The sequence below is a fragment of the Sardina pilchardus genome, chromosome 23, assembly GCF_963854185.1.
Source record: "Sardina pilchardus chromosome 23, fSarPil1.1, whole genome shotgun sequence".
NCBI classification, from domain to species: Eukaryota; Metazoa; Chordata; class Actinopteri; order Clupeiformes; family Clupeidae; genus Sardina; species Sardina pilchardus.
The window spans coordinates 23,012,984-23,038,001 of record NC_085016.1 but is presented as its reverse complement, the minus strand read 5'-3'; the positions used below and the strand labels follow the sequence as shown (position 1 = coordinate 23,038,001).

At 43.8% G+C, this 25,018-nt stretch overlaps 1 protein-coding gene, 2 long non-coding RNA genes and 1 other non-coding gene across 4 annotated transcripts; all 4 read right to left on the bottom strand.

Moving 5' to 3' along the window:
• Positions 1–6: 6 nt before the first annotated feature.
• rab21 (RAB21, member RAS oncogene family) lies at positions 7–15,866 on the bottom strand. Its single transcript, XM_062528025.1, has 7 exons — positions 15,484–15,866; positions 5,279–5,338; positions 3,756–3,863; positions 3,100–3,163; positions 1,321–1,375; positions 1,116–1,204; positions 7–719 (listed from the first exon to the last, which is right to left on the bottom strand). Exons 1-7 carry the CDS (start codon positions 15,625–15,627, stop codon positions 577–579), a joined length of 663 nt encoding a protein of 220 aa, XP_062384009.1. The 5' UTR covers positions 15,628–15,866; the 3' UTR covers positions 7–576.
• Positions 15,867–17,043: 1,177 nt separating this feature from the next.
• On the bottom strand, positions 17,044–19,786 carry LOC134071240 (uncharacterized). Its single transcript, XR_009937034.1, has 4 exons — positions 19,632–19,786; positions 19,386–19,527; positions 19,221–19,298; positions 17,044–17,951 (listed from the first exon to the last, which is right to left on the bottom strand). It is a non-coding gene; the product is annotated as an uncharacterized LOC134071240 (long non-coding RNA).
• Positions 19,787–20,142: 356 nt separating this feature from the next.
• On the bottom strand, positions 20,143–20,215 carry trnak-cuu (transfer RNA lysine (anticodon CUU)). Its single transcript has one exon. It is a non-coding gene; the product is annotated as a tRNA-Lys (tRNA).
• Positions 20,216–24,466: 4,251 nt separating this feature from the next.
• Positions 24,467–24,844, bottom strand: LOC134071131 (uncharacterized). The gene is made up of 2 exons (XR_009937017.1): positions 24,672–24,844; positions 24,467–24,599 (listed from the first exon to the last, which is right to left on the bottom strand). It is a non-coding gene; the product is annotated as an uncharacterized LOC134071131 (long non-coding RNA).
• Between the last annotated feature and the right edge of the window lie 174 nt (positions 24,845–25,018).

The window sequence follows — 25,018 nt, the reverse complement described above, 5'->3', positions numbered from 1 at the left end:
GAAACTGAACAGTGTTTCTGCGCATATGAACTGTATGTAGATATATGGATGTAATTGTGTGCGTGTGTGTTTGTAAAGAATGACAAAGGTCTTTCTGTTAGGAGTGCACCAATTTTACTCCGCCTGCTCTTTCACAAAAGTGGCATACATCCTCTTTCGCTCTCTCACGCTCATCTCATCTCATTCACTCATCCGTTCTCTCTTTTCCTGATAACTGTTTCACTTGCTTTCTCTTCTCTTTCTTCTTCCTTGTGTGTGTGTGTTTGTCACTTATACAGTCTGTAGCGTACTGTGTTTGGTGTAGTGGTGGTGTGTGTGTGTGTGTGTGTGTTTGTGTGTGTATGGGGCTGAAGATGCTGAAGCTTGGGGGGTTTTCTCCAGGTGTGTTTCTTGGGTGCTGGGTGAGGCCGGGCCTCAGCGCCAGCTGCAGTCTTCATGGTAAGGGGCAACTGGGATGGGGGGGAGGGGAGTAAATCAGTCCTGGGGCTGTTTTTTTTTTTTTTTTTTAAAGGGAAAGGGGGGTAGGGGGTAGGGGGTAGGGGGCAAGATGGGAGGGGTGGTATGGGGCACTTGGCGTTAGCCGGACGAGCAGCAACCTCCCGCAGGCGTGGCTGCCTGTGGCTCGTCGTCGACAATCTGGACGCCTCTCCGCGCGTTCCCCGACTGGCTCGCGCCGTTCCCCTTGGCCCGCTCCTCTGCTTGGGCCGTGTCCATCATTCCTGACACACACACACACACACACACACACATACATTGGAATGGAGATCTCCACTGAACAATAGTGACTACTGTTCAACTGGATTTCAGCTTGTTGCTTGCCACAGGGTGACCAGATTAAGAACGACTGTACATCTAAACATTGTATGACATGAAGATTTGAGTAACTTCAAAGCCCAGACTTCTACTACTGAGACATTGCTGACACAACCCACAACCATCTGCCTTCGGCCAAGCATTAGTACAGGCATTTGTACCTCGTTGACTCAAAAAGCAAATTCAAGACATGTAAAGTATTACAGCATATTAAAAACAGGAGGGTGAGGGCAGATGGAGCTGAGCAGACAGAGAGAGTGAATATGAGCGCTGGAGAGAAAAGATAAACTGGGAGTGCTTACTTTTACAAAGGTCGAGAAAGAGTTCTTCAATGCCTTTATTTAACTTGGCTGATGTATGATAGTGTTTGGCTCCAACTGACTCTGCATACCTACAGAAAACACATCGTCAGATCATCAGAACAAGCCCACAGCACACGCACACACACAAACACACACACACACACACACACACACGGCCTGAAACATGAGGAGTCATTTAACCTACCCTTCTGCTTCTTCCAAGGACACGTGCCTCTCTTTTTCCAGGTCTGTTTTGTTACCTACAGAGCGAAAGAGGCCAGAGAGAGAGAGAGAGAGAGAGATAAACAGAGGGAGAGAGAGTAAAAAAGGAGAAGAGAGAGTAAGGATTCGGAAGGGTGGAGAGGGAAGGAAGGAAATGTGGATGTGTGAGAGAGAGAACAGACTCAGCACTTGAGAATATCATTAGTCATTTCCCAACTTATACAGTACATTGATTTTGCCACATTTCTTCAGCTATGAAGTTAATACGCAGGAGCAGTTTGTTTTTTCTAACTTGCGTAAAACACTGTGCTGCAGCTTATACACAATGTGGCAGGACAGTGTTACTGTACGTCAATATCAGCTGCCAAAAACAGATGTGTAGATATATGTACTGTATATGAGGTGCATGCAGCAAAACAATCAGGCAGCCAGAGGGACAAAAAAGGACCACCATTCAATTCCACTCAGTTATCCAATACCAAACAACAATTAGGTTACTGCGTCAAGCATTTTTGCCTATTCGTACTTCCACTACAACTAGTAAAATGGTATAGATGTAATTTCAGCTGCGTTCAATCTAACAGGAACCACACTATGCTGATTAAATCCCCCCTAGTCATCATGATGCTAGCAGACTGAAAAAAAAAAAAAAAACGTTACTAAAGCTACTTAAAAAATGAAAGCATGACCAGCCAGACATTACGACAGACCTTTTGCCTCAAGGTCTTGTGAAATATAAAGGTCTGAAAAGGTCAAAGATGATACCATTCTGCTCAATGGTTCCCATTCATAGAAAAATACCCATACCATGTTATAACCAGAGACTTTACAACAGAGCTTTGCTGTAAGCATAAATGTAGAGCTAACCGTATCAAAAGGGCACATAACTCTACAGCTAACTGTTTGGCCACAGGCAGATTCACAGTAGGGTTGCTCGATTATGGTGAACATCATTATCACAATTATTTTGTTCATTATTGAGATCACATGAAACGTGATTACTCTGTGATTTTGGAACTATCATCCATATTAAAAATGATTTTTTATTTTTAAATAAAATAATGCACACGTCAACTCAAGTCAAAAGGAAAGCCTTGTTATGAAACTGAATATGCAAAATAATCATTAGATTTCAATTATGTTATAAACAGCCCTAATTCACAGGTCATTGAATCTTGTCAGCTTGCTTTGAAACTACACTGATGATGGATGCGATTGGATCAGAATCTCAGGCCAAAGCTTGCGTTTCTATAGAAACACTTTAGATTTCTGTACCTGCCCCCTGAGGTCAGACATGCTGACATATGTCTCATGAAATCCTGTGAACTCACACAGACATTTGCATATGTTGTCACAGAGTGTATGTGTGTATACCATGCACATATGCATGTACACACACACACGCACACACACTGTGACAACATATGTAAATAAGTGTCCGAGTTCATTCACCAGTCTCTTGTCACATGAGAACAAGCAGTGAGATGTTTTTCAAATCAATTGAGAGCTTATGGGTGCGGGCTCATGTGACTGTGTGTGTGTCAGTCAGTCAGTCAGTCAGTCAGTCACACAAACACACACACACACTGAGGGGACTGCCTAAAAGACTAAGCAGGCCCAAGGTCTGTGAGAGAGAGCACCACAACTGATCGATTGAGCAGAGAGGGTTTTATCAGGCGTATGCGTCTCCTGAGGCCTCTGGCCTGCATCTGTTTTAACATGGGGTGGAATGAAGGGACAGGACTCTTGTGCAATTACTCACCGACTATACATAAACAAATTTCATTCCCCAACATTTTCCTTAATTCTTTGACCCAGTTCTTCACCTGTGGACAGAAAACATGGAGGAAACTTACAGTCAATTGCACATATCATATGATAGGAAAATAATGTTTAATAGTCATAGTAGAAGTAAAAAACATATTTCAATAAACAATAATCGTGCATTGAATTCTCTAAATTACCTTTAATCTGAACAATTTTAGTAAATAGACTAAAAATAACCACAAACTAAATAAATATATAGTATAGTATATATACTTTTTTGATCCCCTGAGGGAAATTCGGTCTCTGCATTTATCCCAATTTGTGAATTAGTGAACGAACACAGCAGGCAGTGAATACGCAGTGAGGTGACGCACACACTAACCCAGAGCAGTGAGCTGCCTACCCAACAGCGGCGCTCGAGGAGCAGTGAGGGGTTAGGTGCCTTGCTCAAGGGCACTTCAGCCGTGGACTGGTCGGGGATCGAACCGCCAACCCTCCGGTTACAAGCTCGAAGCCCTTCACCAGTAGGCCACGGCTGTCCCAAATGCATTCTATGTATCTATGTATCCATTGTATGTATGCATGTATACTAATTCATGCATGGCAGTTATTTTGTTTTTTAATGACTGGAAAGCAAAGCTCCCTGCTCACCTTCTGGAAAGAGTCCTCGTCTGTGATGTCATATACTAATATGGCCCCATTGGAGTCTCTATAGTAGATGGGTCCTAGCGCGTGAAACCTCTCCTGACCAGCTGTGTCCTGGGGGAATAAAGGGGCGAGAGAGGAGTAATGAGAGCTGGAGAGAGAGAGAGAGAGAACAGCAGGGTGAAAAGACAAAAACGAAAGAGTAAAATCAGCAGAGAGAGAAGGGTGTGGGAAATAGGGGAAGAGGAGAGAGATAGAGAAGAGGAAGAGGAGAAGAAGAAGAGGGTGGGGGCCAGAAGTGAGGAGTAAAAGGAGAAGAGAGATAGAGAGAGAGAAGGAAAGGAAATGTGAAACACAGAGAGAAGGAAAGAAAAAGAGAAAGAGAAAGAAAGAAAGAGGGAGAGAGAGAGAGAGAGAAAGAGAGAAAGAGAGAGAGAGAGAGAGAGAGAGAGAGAGAGAGAGAGAGAGAGAAACAGAATGGGGGAAGAGAGTGTGTGAAACAGCCAAAGTGGTTGAGTGAGAATGTGCACGAGTGTCGGTGAGAGACACTGATTAACGGGTCATGCAGGGGCCGGAGTGCAGAGGTCAGCGCCACGGTTACGCCACCGCAGCTCGCACGGGTCTGACAGGAGCGCATGGGGGGACATCACATGACCCTGGGTGTGCTCTTGGCCGTCCTGTCACATGACCTCCAGTCGCTGCTGACAAGCAGTGAGCGCTTCCTGATCAGGAGTTCTCATCATAACAAACATGCTGGATGCAACAGGCTCAGTCTCAGATAACACTCTCTGTGAAGTGGGAATACGGTTCAGGCTGTCTGTCTGGGGCTCATCATCTAGGTTCATATGATAGCATTATAGTGTGTGAGTGTATGACAGTGTGTGTGTATGACTGTGTGTGTGTGTGTACTTGCAGAAGAGTGGGAGTGTATGAAACACTGAGGGAGAGTGTGTGTCGTGAGTGGTGTGCACAGCAAGAGAAGGGGGCCAGAGTGCAGGCTGGAGCCATATGCTCCTGTGGATGTGCAGGCCAGCAGCCTGGAGACAACACAGCCCTCTCTCTCATCTCTCCCACGCTCCCTCTGTCTATCTCTCTGTACATCTCTCTCTCTGTATCTCTCCATCTCTCTATCTCTCTCTACTGCAGTGAGTGACACTTGGGTCTCTAGTCCAGTATGAATAAAGCCATTTTTTAAGACTTAAGTCCCCTGTAATCAGAGATTAGTATGCCTGATATGTTACTATAGCCTGAAAATGAGAACTATTGGAGGAGAAGGGAGTGGGGCTTACACATAAGACAGTCACGAGACTAACCCGCACCAGTGGAGTATGTCAGTACTGCCCAAGGCAATGATCAGAGAGAAGGGGAGACAGAGAGAGAGAGAGAGAGAAAGAAAGAGAAAGAGAGAGAGAGAGAGAGAGAGAGGAGGGAGGAAGAGAGGAAGCAGAGAGAGAAAATAAAGACAAGGAGACAGAATGCTGTCGTGGCAATGACATGATGGCGCCTGACGTGACAGCAGAGGGCCTTACCCAGATTGCGAGATTGACTCTCTTCCCTGTGATGTTGAGCTTCTTTGTGAGAAAGGACGCCTGGAGAAAGAGAGAAAGAAAAGAGAGGAAGAAAACACAATTATTTAGAAGAAGAACACTGCCCAGCCCATTAGAACCCACAAGCAGGGACTGATCTTTACTAAGAGCAGAGCTGGCCGGCAATACAGCAACATGCTTCACAGCAGAGCTGAGTAGACACTATCCACACGTTGACGCCACATGCACTTCACAGCATTCACTACTCTGACTGTTTTTTCCGTTTGTCCTTGTCTGGGTGTCACTGTGCACTTGGCAAGGAGTCTGGGCCAGCAGACTAACCCCCCCATCCTCAGGGTAACATGAGCCCTTCTTCACACACACACACACACATACAAACGAGGAAGAGAGAGGCACACACAAGCATCTGTGATTGTCCACATCATCTTCCCCAGTGTGTTGCACTGTTTCCTTTACTCTTGGTCTTCTCTTCTCTCTCTACCTCCCTCCCTCCCTCCCTCCCTCATTTTCACTTTCTCTTCCCGACTCTGGGCAGCTGCCTGCCACGTCACTCTCTTTCACTCTCGCTTTCCTCTTCTCCATCTCTCACCCTCGACACAAAAGAGAGCGCTTTCCGTTTTACAGACATCATCTGTCTGGAGATCTCGTAGTCGTCAGAGCAAGAGGTGCAGCGGTTCAGTTTTAGCTTTCCTCTTTTTCAAAGAGCACTCAGAATAATGGGTCTGCAGGGCAAGACCGGAGCTCTGACGTCTAGAACCGATCTCTCTCCGTCTGCCCTCTCTGGTTCTACTTGCGTCAGCTGGAACCTTTTGCCATTTCCACCGAGCGGAACTCTCCGATTCATAATGCCAAAAGAATTTCCAATCAATGAAACAGGATTCTGAACAGACGGTATTAGAAGCAGGTGTTTAGTGAGGGGAAGTCAGCCCTTATTAGAAAATGTAGAAGTGTACAATCTGGAATAGAAAAAAAGTATGAATATTGTCTATGTTGTATTTTTAGGTTGCCTATATTATATAAGACCTATATATTGTGCATTGTGTAGATTGTATTGTCTACTGCAGTGACATCTTGGGCCAGAGCCAAACCTTGAGTGTCCAAACCCAAGATTCTAGAGCGTTCTGCTCTAAGATCTACACATACACATACACACATAGAGCGCAGATTTACACAAACACAGACAGACACACACACACACACACAAACAGGGCAGCAGACTTAGACATGCACACAGACAATCAGACAGACACACACACACACACACACTAAATAGGTGCTGCTTATCCAGAATGCTTGACGGGCTACTGAAGTATTGAGTCACTGCCCTGGAGCACATGACCTATTATGTCCACACAGGGCAAATATATAAAATACTTTCAGTTCAGTCACCACCTGTAACACACACACACACACACTTCTACTGGTGACGCCTAAGCTGGCATTAGTATTAAGCCACCATAAGGACTCCATACTGTGCTGGCCAGGAGTCTATGTGTACGTGCCACAGCTCATAAATAGCCAGTCAAGATCACGCACGCACGCAAACACACACACACACACACTGGGCTGTTCACCTTTGGTGCTTGGGAAAGAAGCTGGAAAAGGCTGAACTGGCTCTGAGCCAGATTTACAGAGAATGAGACCACCCGATTCAAATTTACATGTAGCATGACTACAACTCATAGTCTATGCATCTAAGCTACATGGGCAAATGTACTGGGATCTGCAGGGCCTATTTACTACCTGGCTCCAGACATGGTCTTTGAAATCACATTTGCTTTTACCAGGCCAGGAACCGTTCTCCATTTAGTTACCATGTGTACACAGGGTCGCCGTCCGTGAATATGATGACACCCCCAAAATATGTCTGCCGCTTCTCGGTGTGAGTGTGTGCAGTGTGGTTTGCACGGTCTGGTATGAGGCCAGTGTGGGAATGAGCAGCTGGAGAGGTATGCAGCTGCACACACGGACTCGCCACCAGGAGCAGCAAAACAAGGACTCTGGGCCGGTCCACAGAGGTAGAAGTAGGACAATGGGTCCGGTATCCGCTCTCTCTGGCCCACGGGTCATCCGCATGTCTCTCCTCCTTTTCCTCTTTTCACAGCGATCCTCTCTCAAGTCCTCAGCATCACGCTGCAGTGCCATACCAGGTCATAAGAAGAAGTCATTTCCTGTGTATTAGCCGCATTGTGGTCAAGCCGCAGGACAGTGTTTCATGCAAGTGTAAAGAAACAAAACCATATTAATACCATATTAATTGCCGCTGTGTATTAACCTCATAGCTGAAGAAATTTAGCAAAATTTAGCATGGCTAATAGTTGGTACAGTACAGTAGTAGTTTGTCTCAATGTGTCTCAACGTCTGCCATCTGCCATCAGCTCATCATCCACACACTCTCTTTGAGGGAATTCAGCAGAGTGTGTGTGGTTGTGTATGTGTGTGTGTGTGCGTGTGCGTGTGTCTAGGTATGATTGAAAAATCAAGCTCAAAACAGCTGACTGCAAGCAAAGGAACTCGTCTCTGAAGCAAATGCTGTGGCTACAAACACAAAACCACTCACACTCGTCCATAAACACGATTAGATTGAGTCGACTCGGACAGATCTGCACCTGAGCGGAGGCCTGCTTACACATTCTCGTCTTCCTCTTGCAGTCTCCCAGGGTCTCCAACGCTGTCTCTGGCAGATTGCCACAACAAGAGCTCCCCCCCCCCCCCCGCTCCTCCTCTCTCGACACAAACCTCCACACCCCCTCTCCTCCAGAGGCAGTAGTTATGGGTCAGTCCAGGTGAGCCACTCCTCCCCCTCCCCCTCCCCCTCCCCCTCCTGTCCGCTCCACTGAGACACCAAGTGGCTGCTCCACTTGCTGAGAGATCCAGGATTCAACGGCACTTCAGCATGAATATCAGATTCGCTTTTTATCTTGTTTCCACCTCACTGTCAATAGCAATCTTGACACGGTTTATACGGAACATACTTGAAGAATTCAAGGTTTATCTCACAAGAAAAAAATTTATCACTTCCGAGAGTCGGTGAAAACTGCTCCAGATTTTCATTTAAAATGAAATTCCCACCTGCACCGAGGACCTACAAAAGAACTTCAATATCTTTTTTTAAGTCATTCGATAACATCAGTTCAGCTTTTAGGAGCAGTGTCAAGCTGGTCAATGTGAAAAATTAACCTGGGCAAGGTGTGTTTCAAGGACACAGACCACCAGTAACTGGTGCCCGAGGTAAATGTTTTGCCATCAGGTAACTGACCACTTAAAACAGACCCTAACCTCTGAAGCGTAACTCACTTAGAGTTCTAGTGTTCTAGCGGTTTCACACTAGCTTTGAGTGGGCTCAAAATAGCAGCTCTGACAGAGGAACTGTGAGCTCACCTCGCTCGTCACAGCAGCTGCTGCCACCTGGGAGACCTGGCCGAGCTGTTAATTACATTCACCGAGATCCCACCACCCACCCACACCCACACCCACACACTGCACACGTCCCTGACGTGAAGGCCTGACAAGAATCGTGATGTTTACTTAGATCTTCAGACAGAGGCAGATGCTAGAAGAACCGTTCCGGGCCACATCCCGGCACAAAGTCCGCACAGCTTTTCTCCCATATCTGGGCCCAACCCATACCACTAGATCAGCAGCTGTCAGCTTGTGTGCCTTCTTCCTGCCCTGGCTTCTTCCTGGTGTGTGGCTGGCTGCTACGAGACAGAGCCAGGATTAAGAGCAGAGTAGCTTGCTCTGCTCTGCTCAGCCAGGGTCTGTGAATACAATCTCACATCAGCGTGGCAAATAAGGCCCAGATGTCTCCTCTCCGCTGCTCTAACAAGCAACAGTCAACTAACATCGCAGAGCGATACGCCTCTGCATGTCCCACAACAGAAGGCAATTACTGTCCACAGGAAAAAAAAAAAAAGTAAAACATAACAACTTATTTAATAACCGATCCCTCGGCTCTATGGTGTGTATACTCCCATTGTGTTACGTTCCAGAATACTTGTAACAATGGTGACACAATCTAGGAGCACGACAAGCAGGAAGCTGTTATGGAGAGACTCAGGCTGAATACGTACTTCAGAGATTGGTGCTAAACTCATAACTCATGAGGGAAAACTGATGGGCTTTTTCAAGGAAAATTAGTTTTAACACAAATCTAAAGCTTTAGTTTAAATGATGCAAAGCTGTGATTTTCCCTCAAACTGCCAAGCTACAGTGACAGAGTGGCCAACATAAATCTAAAAATGAGCAAAAACAGTCAGTCTGGAAAGTGTGTGTGCATGTGTGCCTGTGTGTGTGTGTGTGTGTGTGTGTAACCAGCACAAAGGAAAACATGACAGATTAAGGCGAGATTAAGATTCAGACGTATTTTGGGATGTTTGACATTCCAAATTCTACTGTGTGAAATGTTTAGGTTATTTACACCAGAAGTTAAGCAGTATGTTCACGTGCACAAAGATTAACAGCTAATATTCTTCTGTGAGGCCCTGCCATTCATTGTTATTGCTTGTGTTCTTCACAGGCACACACAAGAAAGTCAAGCTCTTCCACAGCAGCTGCCAGAAGCGAGAGATCACATGACCTACAAGAGCGAGAGACTCAACGCAACCTGTGCAGACAGGATCCTATCCATAACGCAGCGGTCTCCAAGTTCAGTTCCGTTTCCACAAAAATCATCCTGAAACATCAACAATACACTCCCCACTCTGAATAAACAGCCTATAGGCCAATCAGAGGAAATCTCATGTGAGAAGCAAATCTAGTCCTGACAGGAAATCATTTGATATGACTGGACGTGTTTGGGCCGTTCCACCAACACATGATCATGTCATTAGCAGCTATTATTAACCGCAGCTCGTACGAAGAAGTGGGTGGGGCCAGAATGAGACTAGTGTGGAGGTGGCGGTCCACAGGAAGAAGAATGAGTAGAAGTTCTCCATCAAGTCATATCTAGAATTCCGCAGGTGGAGAGGGTGCCATGGCGATAACAGCATTCTGCAAACATGCCCCCTTCTTCCAGCCCAGCTCCGTCACAGAGGGGATGGGCAGATTGGGTTTAGAGCTGGCTGTCACAGTGAGAGAGAAAAAAGATGGCAATGCTCCCAAGACGTCATTCCATTCAGACAGGCCACAATGCTAACAACTACAACCACTGCTAAATGTTTTATTTAGCTGGCTGAATGTATTGCGAAAAATGCCAGCAGAGCCAAGCTTAATGCTGGCTCACCTCTGTGTTCTGGGTCAACGATTCGTCAGGCTGTGAGGAGGGAAGTCATGCTTTGTGATGATCAGTCACCTAACGGTAATTCCGAGCAACAGGCCAACCAGGGGAGAAAAATACGAGAAGCCAACACAAATCACCACATAGGCCTACTCTAAATAATATGACAGTGTGCATTGTGCAATAATAAACTGAACGCACACACACACACACACACACACACACACACACACACACACACACACACACACACAGAGATACACAAAGCAGCAGCCTCTGCGCCTGAGTGACCGAAGTTGAAACTGATCAACACCTGTGGGGTATCCTACGAAGCAAGTTAGACATGTCTAGGCTATCTAGACATATCGAGGCTGCACAAAGCCTTAACTCGGGTATTAAGTTAAGTGATCCTACGATAGCAGGTACTGTATGTGATAAATTTGTCAAACTAGGCTTTCAGCTCAGATCTGTGCGCGTTCTCGTGGTTGGGGTGACTTTGACCAATCGGGAAACGTGGAGATGCACAAGACAGCCTAGGTTAAACAACGCACGTGGTCTTTTTTAGTCTCTAACCTAGATGGTAATCAGATATTGTATGGTATGCATGTCCATAGTAGCGATAGGCGGAGCTGCTCCAGTAGATTCTCACACATGAGATGACTTCATTTTTCAAGATAATTGATTGGTCAGTAGTCAGTAGGATTAGTCAGAGGGCGGTGATTTTTCACGATTTGAGCTATAACTTAGCACATAACCTGCTCCCAACCAGGTTTGGTTGCGAGCATAAGATACCATGGTGATACAGCGACGCTAAAACAAATCCACTTTCGTATGACAGCATACCCTGGCTTTGAGCGCAACATACCTCGCTAAGACACTAATCGAGCCTCGTAGGACACCCCACAGGAGATGTTCCTCAATGCTTTATGATTGGTTCCCTTAACATGCATAGTATGCAGTCCAGCCAACTGGGCCTTTACCACAGCATTGTAACGCTATGACCATCACCAGTGCAGGCCTTCCTCATCACAACAATGCCTTTATTGTGCTTTGAGCTTGTTTGTGCTCTGGCAATTTGGTTTTGGCTTTATTCACCAACATTCCAAATTCCGGTATGGAAGACTGACATCACCAGGGGAAGAAGCGACTGGCAGTGCAGCCTGAGTCACCGTCTTGTGCTCTATGGGTAGTCAAGAGTTTTACAGAGTAAACCTGCATAGGGACTGCTCAACATGAAGCTCAAGTAAGACACTATAAGCCTGAGCTGACATCAAAACACAGGCGACAGAGCATGCTACATGGCGCAATAATACAACTGGAAAGGTTTCCAGTATTTCCCAAAAGATTGGCCGCCTCACCCACTCAGTCACCAAGGTAGTTGCACAATTACTTTTTTAGGAAACAGGTAGACGCACTGAGTCGGTAATTTGTTGTTAGCAAATCAGTGTCGTGTTGAGACAGGTTTGCCGTTCGGACCATCATACATGACGGAGTTCAATCTGACGGAGATGAAGTTCTGCCTGCAAACTTTAGCTGGAGCAGACGCAAACATGATTTGACGTTTCCACGAATAACCATTTTCTTCCCGTCTAAAAAGGCATAACTGGGTCCTCCGCCCCTTTCAAGCCTGCCAAGCCAGCTTCCTCTCGGCATTTGGAGAAGCTTGCATGCAACAGGAAAACGCCGACCACTCTCGGTCAGATCGCCTTCGCAATCAGACATGCCTCTGTTTTTTTTTTAACCACTGCACCATGCTACTACATAAAAAACAAAGTCCAGAGTCAGGTGTGTCTGAGAAAATTGGAGAGACTCACTAGTCTAATTCAATCAAAGGGCTCCCTGGTCTAAAGCAAACAATGGCAGTTTATATTTGCCCACGTGAGACAATGGAGCCTTTTTCTGCACAATGTTTACTCGCCGGCCCTCAGGGTTAACTTGCCAGGAGCTCTGGAGGTGAGAAAGTCACTCAAGGGCATACTGGAATGCTACCAGTCATTGTGTGTGTGTGTGTGTGTGTGTGTGTGTGTGGCATACAGTACACCTTCTATGAAATCCTCAACAGAACAGTCTACCCTAAAAGTCCTGAGAGCAAATCCAACATAGACAAGTTCTTACCACTAACAAATGGGCCTTACTTACTTCAATAGCCTCCAAATTGACTCTAAAGTCAGGTTTAGTCTGAACTTGACTTTGAAGAAAGTTTTATGTTAGGCAACACTGAACCTTAAACAACATCCAATGCTCCCACTCAATCAATAAATGCAATAAGTGCAAAAGAGGTCTAATTATTCTCAACACCAGCCTATTTTAGACCCAAGCACTCTTCTGATGTCAGTGATGCAGAAAAGTTTTTGAATATTCTCAAGCTCATGACAACCTGTTCTAAGTTTCAACAGCGGGCCATCACATGAACCACCATCAAGGGGAAAAAAATGAGGTCAAGTTAACTGCGGTTTGGGCAACAGTGAATTTCACTCGTCCCACCTGTACACCGCCCTGAAATGCCCCACTGGGAATTTCCAGGTTTAAAACAAAACAAAAAAATAAAATACAACCTGTAGCTTACATGTAAAAAAAAAGGAAGTTTCAAGGCTGTTCTGACAAACTAGTTGTTTCATTTGCTCTATTCAAAAAAAAAACCTCATTGAAAAAAAAAGGGGGGTGGGTGGCCACACAGATGACACCGCTGTTGCATTTGGCCCATTTCTCAATCTGATTCGGAAACCTCCGTGGCTCCTCCCAGATGAAGAAATGAAACTTGTGTAGCCTTGCAGCATGGCTGGCAGACCATGAGGGGTGTTTAGGCTTGGCTGCATGAATCATCCTATGAAATATGAATGAAAATCACTTTTGGCGCGGCTGGGTCATGTTACAATATGTTCATTCTGAGAAGTACTTTTACACTGCAGTTTGAATGGAAATTGCGACCAGACACTAGGACCACAACCAACGATTATTTGATGGTCGATTAATCGATCACTTATCTAATTGTGTAGTTGTTCAATCAATAAAATGCTTCAAAATAAAGAATTAATGCTGATAAGCGAATAATTCCTCATCGCCATAATTAGTCTCTAATCCCTAATGACGTATAACAGTAATAGAAGTAGTACAGACAGTTTACAGCTTGTCTTAAGAGCCATTTGTACATTGAAGAACCTCTACAGTGGTAACATACAACATCTGGTGTGTGCATAGCTTTAGCCGACCCACCTCATTTCACAGACGTGTTAAATATTAGTCCTATTTCACAGTACAGTAGCACCGTAATTTCCACCATTTCCATTTTAGTTTACACATCGATTTTGCAAAATTTCTTTACTGGGGCAATTAATATGGTATTAATATGGTTTTGCTTCTTTTAACTTGCATAAAACACTGTCCTGTGCAACTTATACACAATGCAGCTAATACACAGGAAATGACTGTACTACTACCCTCACTACATTTACAAGAATGACTAAATGAATGCAAATGATACAAACATGACACATGATAACACATAGGCTAGCTTGTTAGCTGACAATGTACCACAAACAGTCTGAAAAGGACTACCAAGGGAAAAACATAGGCCCAAATATATATTCACTACAGCCCAAGATGCTCTCCAGCTCACAGTGATGAGAGACCCGATAGTCTGATCTCTAGGTCTGGTCATCGCAATTCTGCAATAATCTTATTTTTACAATTTCTGAACCCATGACAGAGACTATCCCTTTTCCTTGAATATGCCTCTTGATATGTTTGTGAGAATTGTTTGTGCTGCCTTGCCTAACTGTAAGAAGAGAAACCTTTGGGAATGATTGTGCAACTACTCCTGGGGAACCTGAGATTAAGCTCCTCTAAAAAGTCTCTGCTCCAGTCTTCACATCAGGCAGAGGCCAGAAACTTGACCTTCCATTCCTTCAAATGCTGTGTCATAGTACCATACGGTCCACGCTCCACCAATGGGAACACGAGCCAGGCTTCCTGGTTTTGTTGTGATTTCTCCATATGAATTGAAGTTAGGCCATTTGGACATCGGTTGGACAACATACGTTAAATGACTCACAATTCCCACAGCTTTTATCTATAAACCAGGTATACTAAGATATGCCTGGGGAAATATGGGCTGATTGTGGAGGTAAAGACACTGATTTGGCAAACCAGGTTAGCATACTAGCTAGACAGACTTGATATGTCTGACAGTCTCGACATCTGACCACAGGCAGCGACCACTGATCTATAAAGAATACCTGGATAGAGCATCTACGTCAAAATTCTGAAGCCTACATGGGGGCGGCCATTATGGGACCACTTGCCATAGGAATGCATAGACAGTAAAAGACAGTAAAAGAATGTTGCCGTTCTGCAACAATGGAATTGGAACACCTCGCCGCCATTATGGGACCACTCGGGACAGTTCCATTGGCTTCATTGTTGATGGGTCAGCAACAATGAGATAGTCTATCCAGGTATTCTTTATAGATCAGTGGCAGCGACTACAACAGCTAGCTAGCTAACGAGCTAACGTTACATGAGATGAGTACGTGAAGAGTAACGTTATTGTTATTTCACAAACAGTTGTCAACCAAGATATGTTATGATGACACCAATAGATGGTAACTGGTGCTGCTTAACATACAGCAGCAATAACTCAGTTTTAACACCAGACAAACAATGGGTTTGCTGATGAATACTGAGTGGTTATGTGACTAGCGTCTGAACTGAAAATGCGACACAAGACAGGCGAGTTAGAAGGTAAACAATATTTTCAAGTCAATGATCAGCTATCGTTAGCAAGCTACAACCAGAACATGAACCGTGACACACTTGTAAATAATAGCTCAAACATTATCCAAGGTAGCTGGCTGCTGTTTGGACTTCAAACACTTCCAGTTAGCACCATTATGCATGGTTAGTAAAAGCCAAGTAATACAAAAGCAAATGGAAAGAGGTTTCGCCAGCAAACCTAGCTAACGTTACGTACCTGGAGAGTGGTGATGTGTTTGTCGTTGAATTTATTTTCACAATATCGTAATACGAGTGACGTCTTGCCAACACAACCCTCTCCTAACAAAACCACCTTGAAAGAATATGTTTTATTATTGCCTCCTGCTCCGCCAGCCGCCATGGTGAAGAAATCCTTCAGTATGTAACCAAACGAGTCCAATGTAAGCGCCTCGGTCCAGTCACATTAGAGACAGTTAGGGGTATATTGATAGAGGGTAAAAATGGGGACACTGTTCCCCTCGGTAGAAGAAAAAAAACGACGGTCTTTCACACTGAACCTGATTGACTTCCTCCACCCTCTCTGTAACCTAGCCTCTCGCACTCGCACCCTGCCTAATGGCGTCTCCTTCCTCTACGTCATGGACCGGGGATCATATGATGAGCAAGGCAGGCAGTCACTCTTCAGTGCTGTCTAGCGTACAGCTGAGAGGCTGTGCCTAGAAATAATAGGCAACAAAAAAGGTTGCAGTGGTTTGTCATTTTGAGTGGCCAGGTTACAAAATTACACCTATAGCACTGCAAATAAGATAAATGAAACCATTTTATGGCAGTGGAAACAATTTCACAGTAGGCTAGGCCTAATGTAGGTTATTTTAAAATGTGTAAGCGTACCAAATCAAGGGAATATGTTACATCTATGCATTATGTTTTGTCAGTTAACACAGAAAATGTATTGTCAATAATGGACTAATATTTCTAGACAATCAAATGCTCATAATTGCTTATAAATTGTTATCTTGCAGCTGTAACACAAACATATAAAGAAGAAAAGACACAATGAAATCAGTATTTCAAACCAGCTACCTACCATCCTATGATAATCACCACATGACCCCAAAGCATGAGAAAACTTTATGCATACATGAGTTGCACAAGGAGGCACAGGTTTCTGAATGTGAAGATACTAGGGGTACTGCATAATACTGAATACCAGGCCAAACGTGTGTATCGGTCCCTCCTGACCCCTTCACGGTTCATGTCACAAGAAAATGTGCATGCATATTGGGGTATGTGTATGTGTGTGTGTTTGACTGAAATTGACTGAGACGTCAAGGAAACATCACAGCATACCTACTTGCACTACTTTTCCGCATGTATACACATTAAGCTTGTCAACCAGATAGCCGTATATGGTGGGCCAGTGAATCTCTGGCCACTTGCTAACATTGTCTAGATTCTGTTATCAGCTCAGTATCAGGTAGATAACCACCATTAGCTACAGTATGACTACTTTATTAAAGTACAGTTTGCGGTCCTGGCAGTGCATACCTTATGAACCCAACTTAGACTCTGGATGTTTACCAACACTGAAGGGCTCTATTACCAGCAAAGAAAAGTTCTGGAAGCAGTGTTGCATGTGTTGTATCGTTTGTAATGTCACACACAGAGAATGGGCTTTGAGAAGGCATTACCTAATGTTAACCACTTTGTACTATACATAAAGCCATATGATATCCAGGTGGACCCAAGTTCAATTTCATTAGTAAGGCATCTATTTCAACAAAGTAATGAGATGAGTTTAACACTTAGGTTATGGTGCAACATCATTGTCTTTATTAAATATAAGGTACCAGTAAACAGATTCAGAACACTGTACAACATTCACAGCAATTTGCCATGAAGAACGCACACACACGCATGCCTAACATTCATTGTGTAGGTTTGACAGCTAGCATCCCTTCACATACCAGTGCAACACACTCCAGGATATCTGCAGCATACCAGCAATAAAGTGCAAAATGGTACATTCACTTGAAAAAGAAAGAGACAGTGCAGAGAACTAAGGTTAAGCCTTTTGCAGTGTACAGCACTTGATCATTTGATTGTCTCGTCTCGGCTATTAAATATATGGCCTGCTGACCACTTCATTAGTAAATATAAGCTACATTGTTACATAGCTTGCAAAGAACTTTAAAACGTTATTGACTACAAGTCAGAGAAATACAGGACAGACGGATGGTTAGTAGTAGGATGGTTTGTAGTAGGATGGCAGCTGATTAAGCACCTCCAAATGTGAGAAGGTCCAAAAAGGTCAGTTAATTTCCCAGTGCTCCCCCATGCCAAAGAAATCCATCAGAGTCCTGCCACCTGCCCTGGGAGACTGCTGCAAAAGAGTCCGCAATCTAGGCCGCTTTAGAGCCTAACTTCACAGCTAAGCATTCCATAACACTCATTGTACATATGCCCATTGTTTTACTCACTGTCTAGCTCCATTCTAGACAAATACCAGCAACTAAAAATAACAACTTTGATCCTTCTGAGAACAAAAAGAACAAAGGTCATCACCATGACTGAGACTGAGAGCATTCTAAGCAGTTGAGAGGGTGAGGGTGAGGAAGGTGATTGAGGAAGGTGATTGAGGCCTTCTTGTAAAAGTTAGTTTATTCACAAGGAACGTTTTCTTTGTCCAAACTCCTGGACCTGGATGCATTTGGGGTTGTGTGTCTGTGAAAAACAAAGGAAAACATCAGTGTATGCCAGGTTAAGGGTGAGATCCTAGCTGGCTGTGAGTCTGTAAACAGGATTAGTGAGGTGTGTTGAGATTTGCAGTGAAGTGCAGCGCCCAGTAGGGGTGAGAATTGCCACAGAGGTGAAGCTACAGTTGTGCATACCCTCAGTGGTGTAGTCTAGTTAGCTGTAGTGTGTATGCTGTGATAGTGTGATAGTCTAGTTAGTTGTGTGTATACTGTAATCAACCCCAAATGTTAATATATTCTTGCCTATTTTAAGTGGGTATACTGAGATTGTGATGCTTTTTAAGTGAGTATACTGCATAGTCCTGCATATCTCGTAGACTACACCACTGCATACCCTGTACATACATGATAAAGTTGCCTAGAAAGAGGAATAAAAAATGTTGATAATGCCTTAATTAAAGTAAATTAGGGGAAATCAAACTCCAAGGACACCAATTTTCTTTGTGAATCAATAATGTATCAAATAAATAAATGCCGTTCCATAAAATACAGGGGCCATATGTATACCGTATACCCCTGTGTTAAATTCCCATAGAGGCAGGCAGATTTTTTTTAAAAAAATCAATTAAAGGCCAGTTATTTCATGGATCCAGGATACTATGCATCCTGATAAAGTTCCCTTGACCTTTGGAATAAAAGTAGCTCCACACCATCACATACCCCTCACCATACGATAGCCATAGTTTTATTTCAGTTTCAGCCTAATAGCTGGTTTGAGTTGCTTTTAGAGATGATCTTGTGGAAAGTAGGTTACCCCATGCCAATCGTGAGCTAGGCTTTCGCTCTTCACTCTCTCTCTCTCTCTCTCTTAAAAAACAACAACAAAAAAAACCTCTTCCTAAAACCTGTCTCGCAACTAAAGGGGACAGAACATTTAGTGTCAGGGCCCAAGGCTCTGCAATGATCTACCTGCAGAAATCAGGTTAGCCAAGTCACTGTCCTCTTTCAAGTCCCTCCTCAAAACACATCTTTATGGGAAATCCTATCCTAGTTGTGTTTACGTTTGATAATCCTTGAAATATTGATTTGAAAAGTGTTGTGTAAATAAAGAATATAATAATAATAATTATTATTATTATTATATTACCATTTGTTACACTTCAACACATGTCCTGTTGTCTCTTCTATTACTTCTGTTTCTGCTGTGGTATCATTCAGTAGGCTTTTGATATAGAAATACTAAGGCAGAGTATCATCTCTATTTTGGTATCATTACAACACAAATGCAGTGACTTACATATCTTTGGTAGGTTTCCCATTGAGTTTGCGTGAGCATGGAGACATCATGTTGTCCGTTGGGCTCCTAATGTCAGTCCTATAAGAGCAGATAATGCAACTTGACATGTAAAGCATGCCAAATGTTTTAAAGATTTTTTTATGACATTAAATTGTATGTACTCACGTTTCTTGTATTCTCTTTCTCCTGGCTAGGCTTGGGGTTGGTGGCTGTTGGTTGTGATGACTGCCATGCATCTCCACTTTTCTTGCATTTCTTGAATCCATTCTCTGTCTTTCTGTAGCCTAGTTAATTATATTTCTTAAACCTGTAAATTCAGGTTTATCAATATGGTTTGCTCCCAGTAGTAGCAATAGGAATAAACAACTATCTGAAATAATGAGTGTTATTAGAATAACAGAGTAGACCTACCTTTGGTTCGGTTGCTGCCACGATTGGAGTTTGAAGCGAAGAGATTGTTGTATCAGCTGTTTAGTCTAATTTTTGAGGGTGGCGCTGTGTGACGTGTTTTAAATAGGAGCATGCAATTGGCTGTTGTCAAGCAACAAGTCACATTTTTTAGACTCCCAAAGTAAACTTGTTTTTCTCGTAGGCTGGCTGGGGAAAAGGTTACATTTACATATTTTTAAAAGTAAACCAGCTTATGAGATTTCCCATAAAACCAACGATTTATAGAGCACAGTCTTGTATGATAGGCTGATTAAAATGAGTAAAAAATACATCACTGTAGCCTACTTAGAATAAGCTATGTCGGGTATGAAAACATCTCATAATGCCTTTCGACTTCCTTTCGACATGTTGGGCTAACCGACTCTGAGTTTGAACAACACCAACTGTCTTCCCGATTTCTATCCTTTTTTTTTTATGGGTGGCGCTCACAAGTTGTCGTGTTGCCCGAATCAGGATTAGCCGAAAAGATTTGCGCCCAACGTGGGGCTCGAACCCACGACCCTGAGATTAAGAGTCTCATGCTCTACCGACTGAGCTAGCCGGGCTGCTTATGTAGCTAAGGAGCTAAATGCTACATAATCAGCTTGATTCAGAAACATTCTTCGACGCTACGGTATGGGAGTTTATTTGTAGCAAAGATCCTAACCCTTTAGGATCCATACCTTACGGCGTTTTCAACTGTGTCTGTTTGTAGGTTTAGACGTGTAATGTCCACGTAATTTACAGTCAGAATACTTCCGCCAATTAGCCGAACCTCTTATAACTTCAACAACCGATGAAGACTACCTGGTGGTCTCACTATCGGCCTCACTATCGGAGAGCAGTAGGCTAGATTTCAGTAGGCTAAAATGACGGCAAAAATGGATACTGTGCAAATGTCAATTTCGCCTTTCTGTCATCATAGTTGCAATGAAAAATCACGTAGGCCTAGGCAGGACAGACTGAAATAGGAAAGAGCTCGCCAGATTTAAGACAGCTGCTCTGCTAGATTTCCTCTTTCTGATCAAAGCTATTTCGAATAGTTGCACGTATATAATTTTGTTTATACATCTTATTATCACACTTTTTACTTTTGATTATGTATTTTATGAACTTCGATACAGAGCCAAGGCGGTATGCATCCGTGGGAGGGTAAACTGACATGCGCGTGGTTCGAGGCCAGTGGTGCGCAAATGCTACTTTGAAATGTTTTTCTAGCCGTGTTCAAGTTCTTTGGTATTTCTGAAGGCAGCGCAGAATGTTGTCTGAATTAACCCCTTTGGTTTTCAAAAGTGATCAATTAAGACAAATCCAGGTAGCCTAAACTGTCCCAATCTTGCTCAGAAACACACCGGTGCAGCTGAGAATCGAACCCACGATTTTCTGACTGCTGCAATGCTCGCCCAATATTGTCCTTTCATTAATATCCAGCAGATGGCATATGTCCTCCATGGAAAAAAGCCTACCGCCGTAGGCATCTCTTGCGTAGATGGCCATGCAACAGGTGATTTCTCTGATGGGCTACTGCGTATGCATTTTAAGCCTACCACCTTAAAATATAAGTATAGCCTATGTCCACATGGCTACTGTTTATTTTTCACTTACTTTTTTACTTTCACATAGGCCTTGGCCTAGCTATACTTTTCAAAAAGACATTGCAGCCACACAGAACTAATTTGCATTGAACGAGATGCTGTGGGTTGCAAACTTCGGGTTGGAGTAAAACATTGTAGTTCTCCTGCCAGTTATATAACTGATATTTCATGATATTTATCGTCAGTTGCCACATCACATGGTATTGACATAACCATAAAATGTTTGGTCTCTCTGTCAGGGAATCTAACCCCAGTCTCACAGGCTCACCCACACATTGCCAAGGAATAGGCTAGTCCTTAACCCCACTGAAAATAAGAATTTCTGCATTGAGAATAAGATGATGAATGGACTCAATGAATCTCAAAACAATACAACGCTTCTGAAACACATTGGCAGAGATGTTTGGACATCCTCTCTCTCAGGGAAAAACACACACACTAACATCTCATTTCAAACATTAATGTCATTCGTGAAGATTCTGGAAGCTGTCGAGGTGTGAACACCAAACAGATAGGATAAAAATGCAAGTGATGAATTAAGTCTGACTCTCATTAATATTTTAAGCAGCTGAAAGGATGTGATGTGTGTTGTGTCTTTGAGGGATGGCTTTACAAGGTACTGCCATAAACACAGTGAAATTGGGCAGTCCAGTAAAAGTTTTTAGTTCAAAGAGATGAGGACCTCAGTTTGTCTTTCAGTGCAAAAGTCTCAGCCTGAAGTTGTTGACAATCAAAGTGAAGTGATTCAATGTTCTCTGATGTCAAGTCTGTTTGGCATATGATACATCACATGTTCCTTTTGCACTGGTATCATTAACACTAACTGCCTCTTTGGCCTCTTCTTACTTCTACTTCTACTTCTTCTGCCTCTTCTTTGGCCTCCTTTTCAGCCTCTACTTAGAGATTGAGGAGTGCAGCTTTGTGTTTGGACAACTCCTGCCACCTTCAATTTCTTTCATCATCTGTCTCACATTATACTTCTCAAGACTTTTCTGGGCTCGCCTCTTCTCAGGGGACTTAATATGTGCAAACACAGATGGCACAAAAATGTCCTGCATGTTCCTGATCCACAAGCTTCAGGACGCCCTTTTCGGAATGGTGCTTCTGTTGCTGGGATCATGGTGACATCCAATGTGTTTGGCGTCAAACATCTGTCCACCCATCTTAATCAAGCAGTTTACGGGAAGCCGTGGCCTACTGGTTAGGGCTTTGAGCTTGTAACCGGAGGGTTGCCGTGTCGATCCTCGACCAGGCCACGGCTGAGCAAGGCACCTAACCCCTAACTGCTCCCCGAGCACCGCTGTTGAGTAGGCAGCTCACTTAGCTCCAGGTTAGTGTGTACTTCACCTCACTATGTGCTGTGTGTGTTCACTAATAAACACCACCACTGCTGAACGGCTGCAGCTGTCAAACAGTACATTGCCACTGCTGGGCCCTGGGTCCACTGTTACTGGATGATACCCCGCCACTGCTGCTGGGCCCTGGGTCCGCTGCCGCTCACACAGCTGTATTGACGCCTGACCCATCAGCCTGCGCACCTCACGCTCAACTGCTCTGGGGTTGCCTCCTTCCTGTGCCACTGTATCTCTTGCCTCCATGCGCACCCTGTCGGTCATCTTGATCCTCCAGGCAGTAGTCCCCTTCTGGCGGTGCTCAAGGGCCAGTTCTGCTGACGTAAATGGCCACAACCTTTGGCTCCAATCACAAACTTATCCAAAAGATGCACCGGATCGTTGGTCTGATTGGTTGAAGGATTATCCAAGTGTACAGAGTCATTTGAACGATACCTATAGAGCTCGACAGTCTCGCCCCTCCTCCGAGAGAGCACGCCTCTTGTACAGTAGAAATAAAGCTTAAAAGATTGAACTTAGTATGGTGATAGCCAGACTTCCTGTACATTTTAGCAGCTCTTCTAGCACTTAGCAACTAGATGACACAGTTAGTGATAGTGTGATACCAAAGTCGTTTTATTGATTACAGAAACCAAGGTTATATCAGAGAGGGTTAAAGCAGAGCGAGAGGCGCAAACGTTCGATCATTTCCGCGTTCTGTCTTCGCAAAGGGGAGGGGGGCTAAATCCCCCTTTAAGCAGACCTGTTAACATTCGAACTGAACTGCTTGCCAATCTGACAGAGATCGATATCCCACTATGACGTCTTTGCGACACGCCTCTTTAAGCAGACAGGAACTGTTCGAATTTTTCTTCCATAGAGATGCATTATGTTGCTCTATCTTGTCAGTAATTAAGGATCTTTGGTTATGCACATATGCATACATTACATAGAGTACCTGTAGTTTTCTTAACCCTTATATTTGTGCAATACAATTATACTTCTATTCAGTTATCTATAGTTTTCTGCTGTATGTTGTGAATCATTCGCCTTATTCACATGGCGGCCATGTTGAGGCCAAAAGGAGGCTCTGGGGCACACTGGCCAGTTGGGTCAGCACCAGGGTATCGCCTGCCACCTGTCATTCAACAGCACAGTAGATCTACTGTATAGGCCTAGCCAGTAAGACTAACCCACATTAATGATCATAGTACTGTGTACATGTAGGCCTAACCAGCCAGAGTAACCCACATTAATGATGATAGCCTGCATAGATAATCTGCACGATTCATGGGTTTCTTTTTCTCATATATTTGAAACTTTTTCTCGCTATCTTCTAGTTTTAATATTTTCCCGTAAAATATCCCACATCTCACTTATAACATTAGCCCTACTATCAGTCGGACCTGTCAATCTCTGTACTGTTGTCCTGTTGCTACCCCTTTGCCCTTCCAGCGAAAAAAAAAAGATGTCTTCAAAGCATCGTCTTAGAGTGATGTTAGCCTTTTTAAGATAGTGACATGGTTGTTGTGAGAGCACGCTTTGATAATATTTTAACCACCGGTAGTTTGAAAAATATAATAATAATGTATTTGGATCTTTTATAATGTGATATACATAACACTTATTACAAATCTCTCTTTCACGCACATGAATGTGTGTGCTCATTCTCAATTCAAACATCATAAGAACATACAGTATGTTACCATTATGTTAAATAAAGAAACAGATAAATACATAAATAAATTATTAAATCATAATCAATCATAAATCATAAATAACATTTTTGTTATTGCAACCAGTACAGTTTAGATTACACTCTTGTACAATACATTGTGTGCATTAATTGGTCTATAACAAACCACTCGCCTATAAGAACAAGGCGTACCACTACATTTGAAATGCCATTTAATAGGGTGTAATGGGGTGGGGGGGCACGGAGGATGGAAGGGGCTTTAGGACGTGAGGGTGTCATCCATTAAGTAAGATCGTAGGCCTCTTAGTCCTGGTTGCATCACTTTGATCTGGAGGGAGGATGTGAAGAGTCAGTATGGTGTTTGTACCTCAATCTGCACACTTGCGAATTGCAACTGTACCTTTTTCTGGAGAATTTCTTCTGGAATTTGGACCAGGCTTTTCCAGCTTTACGGCTCCAAGAGGACTTGTCCTTAGTGCTGACGTTGGAGGGGCTAGCCTGGTCCTGAGTGCTGAAGTTGGAGGGGCCAGCCTGGTCATCGCAGTTATGTTTCTCCAACTGCTGGGCAGAACGGGCTGAGACTTGGGTTGTCTCCTCCCGCTGCAGGTTTTGACCGAGCGTCTCCTCTGCACCGGACATGGCACTGCCAGTGAGCTGGAAGAGAGAATGTGAATTGTTATACCATACGGTATCTATGTCTATGGTTATGTCATAACCATACTGTATCGTATATATCTCTGGTTATAA

Coding starts and splice junctions, on each gene's coding strand:
- rab21 (XM_062528025.1), bottom strand. CDS start 15,627: ATGGCGGCTGGCGGAGCAGGAGGCAATAATAAAACATATTCTTTCAAG. Junction 3,164..3,755: donor ACGAGGACTCTTTCCAGAAG/GTGAGCAGGGAG, acceptor TTCTGTCCACAG/GTGAAGAACTGGGTCAAAGA. Junction 720..1,115: donor CTTTCTCGACCTTTGTAAAA/GTAAGCACTCCC, acceptor TGTGTGTGTCAG/GAATGATGGACACGGCCCAA.